Source organism: Myotis yumanensis, unplaced genomic scaffold (assembly GCF_028538775.1).
Source record: "Myotis yumanensis isolate MYYU_CA2020_CCGP unplaced genomic scaffold, mMyoYum1.0.hap1 SCAF_9, whole genome shotgun sequence".
Taxonomy (NCBI): domain Eukaryota; kingdom Metazoa; phylum Chordata; class Mammalia; order Chiroptera; family Vespertilionidae; genus Myotis; species Myotis yumanensis.
In genome coordinates, this window is record NW_027223760.1 from 69999882 (window position 1) to 70011528 (window position 11647).

General features: G+C 43.5%; 1 protein-coding gene across 2 annotated transcripts in view; it reads right to left on the reverse strand.

Annotated features, from left to right (window-relative positions):
- Positions 1-11062, reverse strand: part of NAPEPLD (N-acyl phosphatidylethanolamine phospholipase D) — a 34509-nt gene extending 23447 nt beyond the window's left edge. Inside the window, exon 1 of one of the 2 annotated variants that reach the window (XM_070424590.1) lies at positions 10787-11062. In XM_070424590.1, the coding sequence (XP_070280691.1) occupies positions 10787-10986 (200 nt within the window). In that variant the 5' untranslated portion in view covers positions 10987-11062. Of the gene's footprint in view, positions 1-10355; positions 10439-10786 lie in introns of those variants that run through there. The other variant, XM_070424591.1, reaches the window with a different exon arrangement.
- Positions 11063-11647: the final 585 nt, after the last annotated feature.

An 11647-nucleotide genomic window follows, 5' to 3' on the forward strand; every position in this document is an offset into this window, starting at 1 on the left:
ATCCATTTTAACCCCACTTCTATTAACAAAGGTAAACACACAAGTTTAGAGACTAAGTAATTCCCAAGATAATAGGTCTAAATGGGAGAGCAGTTTGTGAGATACGTGCATAAGTCTGCATATATACACATATATTCATAGACAGGGTGCCTCCAAAAAATGTATACACACTTTAACAACTGACAGCTCAATTTTCAAAATGAAATGTATTTTAATAAACACTGTCTTTATAATTATTCAAAGTGTATGTATACTTTTTTTGGACACTCTGTATATATAAATACATATGTAAGTCTACCAACTATATAATAAATGTTGGGCTCATTATTTTAAACCATCAGAGGATAGGGAGAAAGGGGAAAAGGGTACTTGGAATCAAAAACCACAAAAACAAAGTCAAAATAGGACTTTTAGGCAGCATCCAATTGTCTAAAGCTGGGACATAAAAAGCAAGAAAGGCTTGTGAGAGTCGAGATGGTAAAGGTGTAAAGGAGGGGATCATTAGGCAGAACTCACACAACTAAATAGCAAAAAAACAAATAACCCAATTAAAAATGGGCAAAGGACCTGATTAGACACTTCAAAGAAGATATACGCAAATTAAAATCACAAATGAGATACAATCTCACACGTTAGAATGACCATCAACAAAAACACAAGAGATAACTAATACTAATGCGGATGTGGAGAAAAGTGAAGCCTTGTACATTGTGGTGGGTATGTAAATTGGTGCAGCCACTATGAAAACAGTATAGAGGATCCTCAAAAAATTAAAAATAGAACTACCATATGATCCAGCAATTCTACTTCTGGGACTATATCCAAAGGAAATAAAAACACTAATTTGAGCCCTGACATGTTGCTCAGTGATTAGAGCTTCAGCCCTTGGACCAAAGGGTCTTGGGTATGGTAGTAATTTTGGCCAAGGGCATGTACCAAGGTTACAAGTTCAATCCCCAGTCCGTGTGGAAGGCAACCAGTCTGTGTCTGTTTCACATGGATGCCTCAATGTCCCTCTCTCTCTCTCCCTCCCTCTCTCTGCCTCTCCTCCCTCCCTTCCACTCTCTAAAGATCAATGGGAAAAATATCCTCGGTGAGGATTAAAAACAAAGAAACAAGCAAAAAAAAAACACATTTTAGCCCTAACCGGTTTGGCTCAGTGGATAGAGCATCGGCCTGCAGACTCAAGCGTCCCAGGTTCGATTCCGGGACGCTTGGTTGCAGGCACATACCCAGTAGGAGGTGTGCAGGAGGCAGCTGATTGATGTTTCTCTCTCATCAATGTTTCTAACTCTCTATCCCTCTCCCTTCCTCTCTGTAAAAAATCAATAAAATATATTTTTTTAAAAAAACACATTTTAATTTGAAAATATATCTGCACACCCCCATGTTCATGGCAGCATTATTTACAACAGCCAAGACATGGAAACCACCTAAGTGTCCATCGATGGATGAATGCATAAAGAAGTTGTGGCATGTACATATAATGAAATATTTATTCAGCCATAAAAAATGAAGAAATCCTATCATTTGTGACAACATGAGTGGACCTGAAGGCACTATGATAAATGAAGTAAGTCAGACAGAGAAAGCCAAATACTGTATGATCTCATTTATATGTGGAACTTTTTAAAAAACCCAAACTCATAGAAAAGGAGTAGGGGGGAGGGAAATTGGAGGATAAAAGGTACAAATTTCCAGTTATAAGATAAATAAGTACTAGGGATGTAATGATGAAAAACATGATGACTATAGTTAACACTGCTGTAAGATAACTAGGAAATTTGTTAAGAGTATCTAAGAAAGTTTTTTCTATTTTATTTTTTAAAACTTTTTTTAAATGCTCACCTGAGGGCAAGTTTTTAGAGGAGAAGGGAGGGAGGGAGGGGAAGAGAGGGAGAGAAGGAGAGAGAAAAGAGAGGGAGGGGGAGAGAAAGAGAAACATTGATAGGCTGCCTCCCATACACACCAATCAGGGATCGAATCTGCAACCTTCTGGATGATGCTCCAGTCCACTGAGCCACACCAGCCTGGGAACGTTTTTATTTTTACTGTATCTAGCAGGCAGACAGCCATGAGCCAAGCAAGGACCAGGGGCTAGATACTAAAGGTCACAAGCCCTGGGTGTCCAGCAACAGACAATTGTAGTGTGAGACCTCATTCCCAGGGTGGCCTTTCCTCCCCTAGCATATCACTAGTCATGTGGTTTGGAGCCCCTGACTTCATATCGCTGGTCATATGCTGGTCATTCGGTTTCAACCCATTGACTTTTCCTCCCTAGAGATAGCATCTAGGCCTCAGTTGTATTTCAGCTCCAGGCCCAGAAAAGCAGCAAAAACAGACAAGTGACGCCATGGCTGACCTCAGGACGAGGTGCATTGACTACGGACCCCCTGCCCTGGCACTAATCAGTGGAGATCAGGACCCTGAAAGGACACACCTGGAAAGCTGCTGAATTTTCTATTGAGATCTTCCCCTGGGACCACCCCTAAGAACCCTTAAACCCGGAAGGTGTGGACCCAGCATGCTCCCTCCTGGGAGCACACCCATGCCTTTCCCTCCTCCTCCCTCTCCCCATCTTCCAAAGCGCCTCACCTTGGTCTTCCTCACTTCTAAGCTCCAAGGGCCCTTCCTTTGCCTCTATAACTTGTTTCCTAAGCCCATTTCTTCTACAAATTACTACTTCTACCTCTGTGATTTTCTAAATAAGTGTTCTATAGTTTGAGTCTTGGCTCTAAATTCTTTTTTTAGCCAGAACTCAAGTACTAACGTTACTAAACCCAGTTCTGGTCGGACCCCACCAGTCAGACACTTGGTGCCGTTCTCACCAATGCCAATATATCCATAAGATAAATATTAGCTGAACATATTGTGGTAATCACTTCACAATACCTGTAAATCAAACCGTCATGCTGTACGTCTTAAACTTATACAGTGATGTCAATTATTTCTCAATAAAACTAGTGGGAGGGAGAATGCCAAGATGTAGTAAATCATAAAAGCACATCAAAAATGGATATAATTGAAATCTCACTACCAAGAAAAGAAGCACAAAGGATTTAAAACATTTGAAAATAAATACTTCTCAACTTGGCACCCTTGTCATCCTTTTTAAGTCTTGGTTTCCTTGTCTGGTGCCTATTCCTGGGTTATTGGACAAAATGAACATAATCGTTAGCCCAGAGTGTGGCACACACACAGCCTCAATGACTGTAAGCCGCTGTTCTAGTATGTTCTAAACACTGTGTAGTAAGGTTAGTGGGACACATGTTCCATTTTGAAATTTCTACATGGAGGGCAATAGCATGAATAAACCGAAATGGAATAAACTCTGGAATGTGTTTTTTGTTCTTATATTTGAGTAAGAGAAGCCCTGGTATTCCTGGAATCCACACAAACAGGAAACCACAATTCCCCACAGGAACCTATACAACCCCACAGGTCCTTGCAGCCTCACCAATTCCCCTGGATTCACCAGCAGGTCCTCATAAATTGTGATAGTGTCCTGTTCTGAAAACAATAATCTTCTCCCCTTACTGCCCCCACAGAGAGCAAAAAGGTGCAAACTCAGGATACTAACAGCAGCCACATCAACAACCAGCTCTGCCCCCAGAGCTTGAGCCCATTACCAAGATTCTTTGCATCAAAGGAAAAATTTCCTACAACAGGAACAGGCAAAATCAGCAAGCAAGGGCAGTTCTAGCTAAATGTCCCTAAAGCAGCAGTCGCCAACCGTTCAGACCTCACGGACCACTGGTTGGCGACCGCTGCTCCAAACGTTTCCTTAGCATTAGTGTTTTACATCTCCTACTCAAGTGACTTGACTAATCTCAAAGCTCTCCCAATTCCCTTTCAGTCATCAAAACATTTTCAAGGAAGGGTCTGATCTCCAGTATGCCTGATAAGGACCAATCGGGACTCCTCCCTAGAGGACAGCTGGGTGCAAAGCTTTAAACCCGTGATTCTCAATGCTGGCTGCACATCAGAATTACAGATGCTCCTCAACTTACACTAGGATTACATCCAAATCAGCCTATTGTAAATTGAAAATATCAGAAGTCGAAAACACATTTAATACACCAATCGAACATCATAGCTTAACCTGGGCTACCTTAAACGTGCTCAGACACATTTCCCTACAGCTGGGCAAAATCATCTAACACAAAGCCTATTTTATAATACAGTGTTGAATATCTCATGTAACTTATTGAATACTGTACTGAAAGTGAAAAGCAGAATGGTAGGTTGAGTACTCACCATTAATGTACACAGCTGAAAGCACAGTGACCCTAAAGAATGTTTGAGGCGCCCTAACCAGTTTGGCTCAGTGGATAGAGCGTCGGCCTGCGGACAGAAGGGTCCCAGGTTCGAGTACGGTCAAGGACATGTACCTGGGTTGCGGGCACATCCCCAGTAGGAGGTGTGCAGGAGGCAGCTGATTGATGTTTCTCTCTCATTGATGTTTCTAACTCTCTATTCCTCTCCCTCTCTGTAAAAAATCAGTAAAATATATTTAAAAAAAAAAGAATGGTTGAGGCACTGAACTAAACAAACAAAAATGCTGACAACACAGTACACTGTAGAGCCTCGGATGTTTACCCTCATGATTGGGTGGCTGACTGGGAGCTATGCTTCTGCCCAGCATCAAAAAAGAGCATCCTACCGCATATTGCTAGTCTGAGACAAGTTCAAAATTCGAAGTACAGTTTCTACTGAATGTGTATTGCTCTTGCACCATTGCAAAGTTAAACAAATCATAAGCTGAACCATTATAAATTGGGGACCTGTGGAGTTTTTTAAGCTACACCTGAGGATATAAATCAAAATGTCAGGTGGGAGCTCCCAAGTAGTTTTTAAGAGTTCTGTGGGTGATTCTGATTACCTAGGCAAGGTTAAGAAGTGTTACTAGTCATTGGCACGAAGGTAGGACAGGCATTTAGGAAGGACCAAAGGGACTTTCTGGTAACCCCAAATTTATGCCAGCCTGGTACCCGCCAATCATAACACCTATTCTTCCTCCCTGTCCCATACTACAAGTTACAGAGGCAGCATAACCCAAAGATGGCTTCCCAGGTCTTGGACTGGGAAGACTACATTGCTAAGGACAAAGTTTGATAGGTCACAGACTTGTATACAGTCCAGCTGGGTCACAAATTCGACTCTGTGTGCACAGGAAGCCAAAGCGAAAAAAGGAAACACAATCAGTGATGGTTCACATTGCCTACATGATGAGTACTCAATAAATATTTATTGGATGAATAAATAACAACTAGGAGCCATTATAAACTCCTCATTACTTTTCATTGGGATAAAGTAATTGTTTTTGAAAAGCTCTCTTGGGAACTGAATTATAACAGAAGCAAAAGTAACCAAAGGGCAGTGAGACAAAACTCAACAAAGGACATTCCCACTAATTCTACTAATTATAGAAATAAAAATTGAAAAATCTTGGGGAGTACTTTTTTAGTTGAACTCTATGGTGGTAAAAGTGGCGACACTGTCATAAAGACTAGAAGATGCCTACCATAAAATCTAGTTTCCCTTTTCTCCTCAGTCACAGAACCCCCGTTTTACTTAGGGTAGCTATGCACCAGCTAAAGGACACTTCCCAGCTTTCCAGCTAGAAATTGCCATATTGATGGTGGTGATATAACTATAGGGGGTCCCAAAAAATTGTATATACACTTTAACAGCTGAGAACTTACTTAATGTCCACTCCTTTTCAGGTTTAACTGATTTGAAATAATGGGTGAAGCCAGACTAAGCTGTGAACAAAGAAAAATTATCCTAAAGTGCCACCAGACTTTTAATGGGGATACATAAAAGATAAAGTTTACAGTACAAAACCAGCAACAGTCAACAAATTGAGGGCACAAAAATACTGAACAAAATGATTCTTCATGTTTGTGATTCCATTACTTCACGTTATCATCAGTGCCTGGACCAGAATGGTCATCAGTTTGAAAACAGGCATTGACAAAAAAGAATTATTCATTTCTGTAGATTCTTTTAAATTTTGAAAATGAATTGTATTTAATAAACACTGACTTTATAATCATTCAAAGTGTGTATACTTTTGGGGGGACAAGTTGTATTCTATTCCATTGTAAACTGTTCTCAATTAGTTACACAGAAAAGAACCAACAACATGTAAAAAATCAATTCTAGCCCTGGCCGGTGTGGTTCTGTTGGTTGGAGTGTCCTCCCATACACCAAAAGGTTGCCAGTTCGATCCCTGGTCGGGGCACATATAGGAGGCAAACCAATGTATGTTTCTCACATTAATGTTTCTCTCCCCCACCCCTCCCTAGAAACAATGTACATATCATCAGGTGAGGATTTTAAAAAATTAGTTCTATATTTCAGTCAAATAAACAGAAAAAAATTAATGGGGCCTTGAAGATATTTTCTCTGCCTTGAAAAGATGTCTACGTTCATCCAGCATATAACCACCTGGCATTTTATCCTCCCAAAAGGGAAGACTTATTAATTAGCCCCACAAAGTGACACCTTCAGGTAGGTGGACCAACACATCTAGTGCGCCCGGGACATTCCCAGTTTTAGCACCAAGAGTCCTGCATCCTGGGAACCCCCTTAGTCCCAGGAAAACCTGGACCTCAGGGTACCAATATAAATGCATAGTTACGTCTTCAACAGAATTATTAAAATGTGGGCAGTGTATTCAAACTTGGAGATGAGCATATTATAAAGTATGATTTTAAGATATCTGAGCAGCTAGCAAAAAAAAAAATTATACAGCTCTATATAATCATACTTAACCAAGAGAATGTTGCTGAGAATATCAAAAGTTTGTCAAATTCCAATAGTGTGGTGAAGGCTTGGGGAGGGGGGGAAGAGGGGAGGAGAGTGTCAATGGGGGAAGGGGGGACATCTGTAATACTTCAACAATAAAAATAAAATTTAAAATAAAACAAGTTTTTAAAAGTTTGTCAAATCCTTCATTGTGATGATATTCAGTATGTGCAGCCAGTTAAAAAAAAAAGGGGGTGGGCTCCAAATAGCATACACACATTTATACACACTGGATGTTTCATCTACATATACCGGAAAATTGAGACACCACATAAGAATGAGAAAAGAATCAAATTTCATCCAAGAATTTTAAAGTATCTCATCTCTGTGAAATGGTGGAAAAGTCCAATTTTGATGTTTCAGTTTTGTGACATCATGACAGGTTAAAAACTGTTGTACAAGTAGAAACAGGAAATCTGTAGGTTTAAAGAGCTTGGACTGGCACATACGCTCAAAGGTCCTTTCCAACTTGAACGTGCCATGACTCTGTGGGACCCCTTCACAGATGAAGTCAGGTCACAGTTACACCATTCCAGGGGTCCAGTTCTGGCTGGTGATGGAGCCTGGACTGTTTATTAGCCATGTTCTCATCTTAAGTATACTTACAAACACTTAGAACCAAGGGAGTATACGGTCAGCAAGGAAAGATGAACGACACTTCACCTCACGTGAGGTATTGTACTTAGTTTATTTCATAAACAGATAAGCTGGCCTCAAGTTTAAAAAAATGACTTTGAGCCCTGCCGGCGTGGCTCAGTGGTTGAGCGTCGACCTATGAACCAGTAGGTCACGGTTCGGTTCCCGGTCAGTGCACATGCCAGGGTTGTGGGCTCCATCCCGTCGGGGACATGATTCCCTCTCATCACTGACGTTTCTATCTATCTCTCCTTCTCCCCTCCTCTCTCTGAAATCAGTTTTAAAAAAAATTTTTTTAAACGACGTTGAATCTAGAAATTCCTTAAGCTGTCATTAAGTACCTCAACTATAAAATTGCGCAATATTCTGAATATATATAGTATTTGTTTTCATGAACTCTCTAAGCAAGCCAAAGAAATGATCACAGTAACTTAAAAAAAGGACAAACATCTTTGGAGTTGGAAGGACTTTCAAAATTCAGAAAACCGGTTTCATAACAAATTATTGCTGTTGTCTAGCTGTCCCAGCATTGGGTCTTGTAAGCAAAACAAACAAGTCCATAGTTTAAGGAGGGCCAATGACGAAGCTTGGTGTTTTTTTATTTTGACAACTTTATTCCTATCACTAAAAGAGATCACAAAAAGATGTCTAAAGGTATTTATTGTATAATATGTTAGTGTTCTTTAATCTGGGAAAGACCTCAAATTAGATAAACAAAAAATTGCTGCCTTCAAGGGAAAAGATGGATAATTCTAAGTAGCGGGTAAATACTGAGTTGTTTTTCAATCATGCTTTTGAATTTATGCTCATCCATCTATATGCCAGCATAACCAATGGTACTGTGCCTCCATAACCAATGGTACTGACCATTTATAACCGTTCAGGGGCACAATCTGTGGCTGTGATGCAGACCAAGGCTTGCTGATCCATACCACGCTATCTTGGCTACACTAGAGGCCAGAGCTGCTGTGCTAAGGGACCTTGAATAAAATACTGAAATCTCCCAGGCCCTCAGTTTCCTGTTTTCTTCATCTGTGGAATGGGGTTAACAATCTCACATATTGTATGTTTATAAAATCAAACTAAAAATATAGTTAAACATACATGAAAGAACTTTGTAAATTATAAAGTTATAATACCTCACTTAACCAACTGAATTGGCAAAAGACGATATCTCTGATATAACAAAACTACTCCCTGAGGATATATGAGTACATATATAATGTCACAAAAACTGTTAATAAAATACTTACAATACACAATAGTTATTAAATTAAAAAGAGAAGTCATGTAAAGCACTATAAATTATAGACAGATGGATGCTTTAGTATTACAGCAGTTAGAATGGTATATTACTTAAACCTCGTGCTGGAAATCACATTGGTGATTCTTTTAATGCCAAGTCTATACAGACCCTTATCTCCCTTCAGGACTAAGGCTTGTTAACCATTAACTAGGTGGAAGTGCAAGTTCACTTCCCCAATACTCCAATGAAGACACTTTTTACTTGTATGCATTTCCATCGAAAATGCCCAGACCAACACAGCCCTCCAGCTACAGCCATCTATTCTAATTTACCTAAAAAGAGTGAAATGAAATGGGGGAAAAACACACCATTATCCACAGCTTTCTTCCACCACAAAGAAAAAGCAGAATGAAACAACAAAATTAAATGCAAATAGTACTTTTCCGAACACAGAAAAAAATGTTCTTAAAAACCCCCTCAGTTTCCCAAACTCACAAATGCCAAAAGCAACAAAAATACCCTTTTCAAACAGGATGACTGTGTCAAATAAGGCACAACCAAAACCCTTTGATGGAATGCTTATATTAAAATAGCCTTCACACATTCATAACTGCACCAGTTTTAAAATTAAATTGGGCAATACAATATCCAAATATAATTTGGAATTGTCAGCGAAAATAAGGGTATGAGAAATACACTAAATATTTTTGTCTCTTGGAGACTTACCAACATTCCTGCAGCAGGAATGCCTGCAAATGTAATGAAATAAAATCTTTGAAAACTGTGACTATATTTTAATTTAAAACAGTTTTAACTGATGTCAATCTCTCTCTTAAATTCTTATTTTAAACAAGTACACTTGCCCTATAGTTTCTCTAATAGACCTAATATTTCCTTGCAACAAAATCAGACTACTGTGGGGTATAGGTAATCTTTTCTTTTTTAAAGATTACATAACTTCTTTCTAAAAGCCGTCGATGTCTGAGGCGAAATCAAAACCAATGCAACTGAAAACGAAAACGGAACTGCTAGATATCCATTTTTAACAAGAACAGAAATTATTCTTACTTTTCAGAGAGCCATTATGTCAGGAATAACTTTCTCAATAAATGAATCAGTTATCAAAGAGCGAACACTTGACGTTAAGCTAAAGCAGAGCGGGGGGGGGGGGGGGGGGGGGGGCTATGATAACATATCCAGAACCTGCAGTAAAGGCAAGTACAAGAACTAAATGGGGTTTTAAAAGCTTAACTTTTCTCATTCCCTTGACACGTATTTTCCAGGTTCAACGAAGGTGTGATGCATCAGACTCCGCAGCCTATGGACGCGTATTTATCTCAAGTGCCAGAACCCTGGCGAGCTCTGTGCAGGGGGCTGGGGGTAGGGGTGGGAGAGGGACCCCCACCTGAATACCTGCTTGAAAAGCCTGCCATCATCATGCCCAATGTCACCAACAAGCAACCACAGTACAGAAGACGCAGGCAGCGCCGGCTCCCACCGCCCCGCCCCACCCCGCTCCAGGCTTCTTTCTCTTCGTTTCCATTCCTTGGTTAACTTTCAAGATAAAAGGGGAGAAACCTGTTGGAATGGATTTTTAGAAGGTAAATACTACAGATGAGGCAGAATTAAGTAGCTCCGAGAAACCCATTCATTTACGTACAACCACGAGACGACTCGCCCACGAGTATTCGGCCAGTGGAGGCTGCACCCTATGATCTGCGGAGAAGAGGGGACCGAACCCCAGAGGCGGTTTCTCTCCCGGGGAAGGAAGAAGGACCGAGGCGGCGCTCCGCCCGGGCGGCTGCGGACGCGGGCGCCGCCAGTCGCGAGGTGCGGGGACGCGAGCGCAGCCCGGCGCTCACGGGCGCACCATCGCCCCCAGGAGGCAGGGCTCGGGAGCGAACCCCACCCCCGGCCCGCGAGTCCGCACAGCCCCAGGCCGGGCGCCCGCAGACGCCGCGAAAGCAGCGCGGGGGCGACGGGGAGCCGCGCGCGGGAGGCGGCCACCTCGCGCGAGACCCCGGAGGGCGCGGCGCCCAGCGGCCGGGGGCGAGGGCGGGGGCGGGGCCGGGGGCGCGGGAAGGGGCTCACCGGGCGCCGGGGACCGCAGGACGCGCGCGCCGGCTCCGCGGCCTCGGCGGCTCCTCCGCCCGGAGCCACAGCGCCCCCGCGCCGCGGGAGTGGCCGTGGCGGCAGGTGCTCGGGTTCCTCCGCCCCCGGCTCCGTCGCGCCGGCTCCTCCGAGGGCGCCAGCAGCTGCAGGCAGCGCCGGAGCGCTCTCCGCCGCACCATCCTGGGGGCGAGCCTTTGCGCGGGGCCCGGACCCCGGCCCGGTCCGCTCCTCCTGGCCCGATCGCTCACTCACGGTGACCTTGAGGTCTGGGAGCCCTGCCAGCGTCCGCCGGGCGCCGGCCGCAGCTCGGCCCTGGCCAAGATGGCGCCCCCGCGGCCCCCCGCGCCGGGGCCATCTTGGGGCAGGAGGCGTCTCGGGCGCGCGCTGGGCCCCCTACCGACTCCGCCTGCGCCCCGGGCGCGCTCGGCGGGAGCCCCGAGTCCGAGCTGGTTGCCCAGCCCTGAGCCTGAAGCTAACTCCGTTCCCACGAAAGCTTCCCGGGCACCTGCCGCTATTGCCGACCCCGGGGGAGATGGTGGCGGCCGCCTTGACCCGGGTGCCGCGGGCCGGCCGGGGGCGAAGAGACCAGCCGGGTCGGGAAGTTTAAGTGGGGATTGAACGGGAATGGCAGCACGGCCTTGGCAGTGCGCTCATTAACCTTCAAAAGGATACTCGCTTTTTAAAAAAGTCAGGATAATGATAAGAGCATAAAGTTGTGATTCTGCGCTTCTCCCAGGATTTTCTTCCTTAGCTGCAGGATGAGATTAGCTGTTTCAAGAAATAAATACAAAGAAACCGGAATAGAATTCAACAGTGGATGGTTGGGCAAAAAGAGTCCTC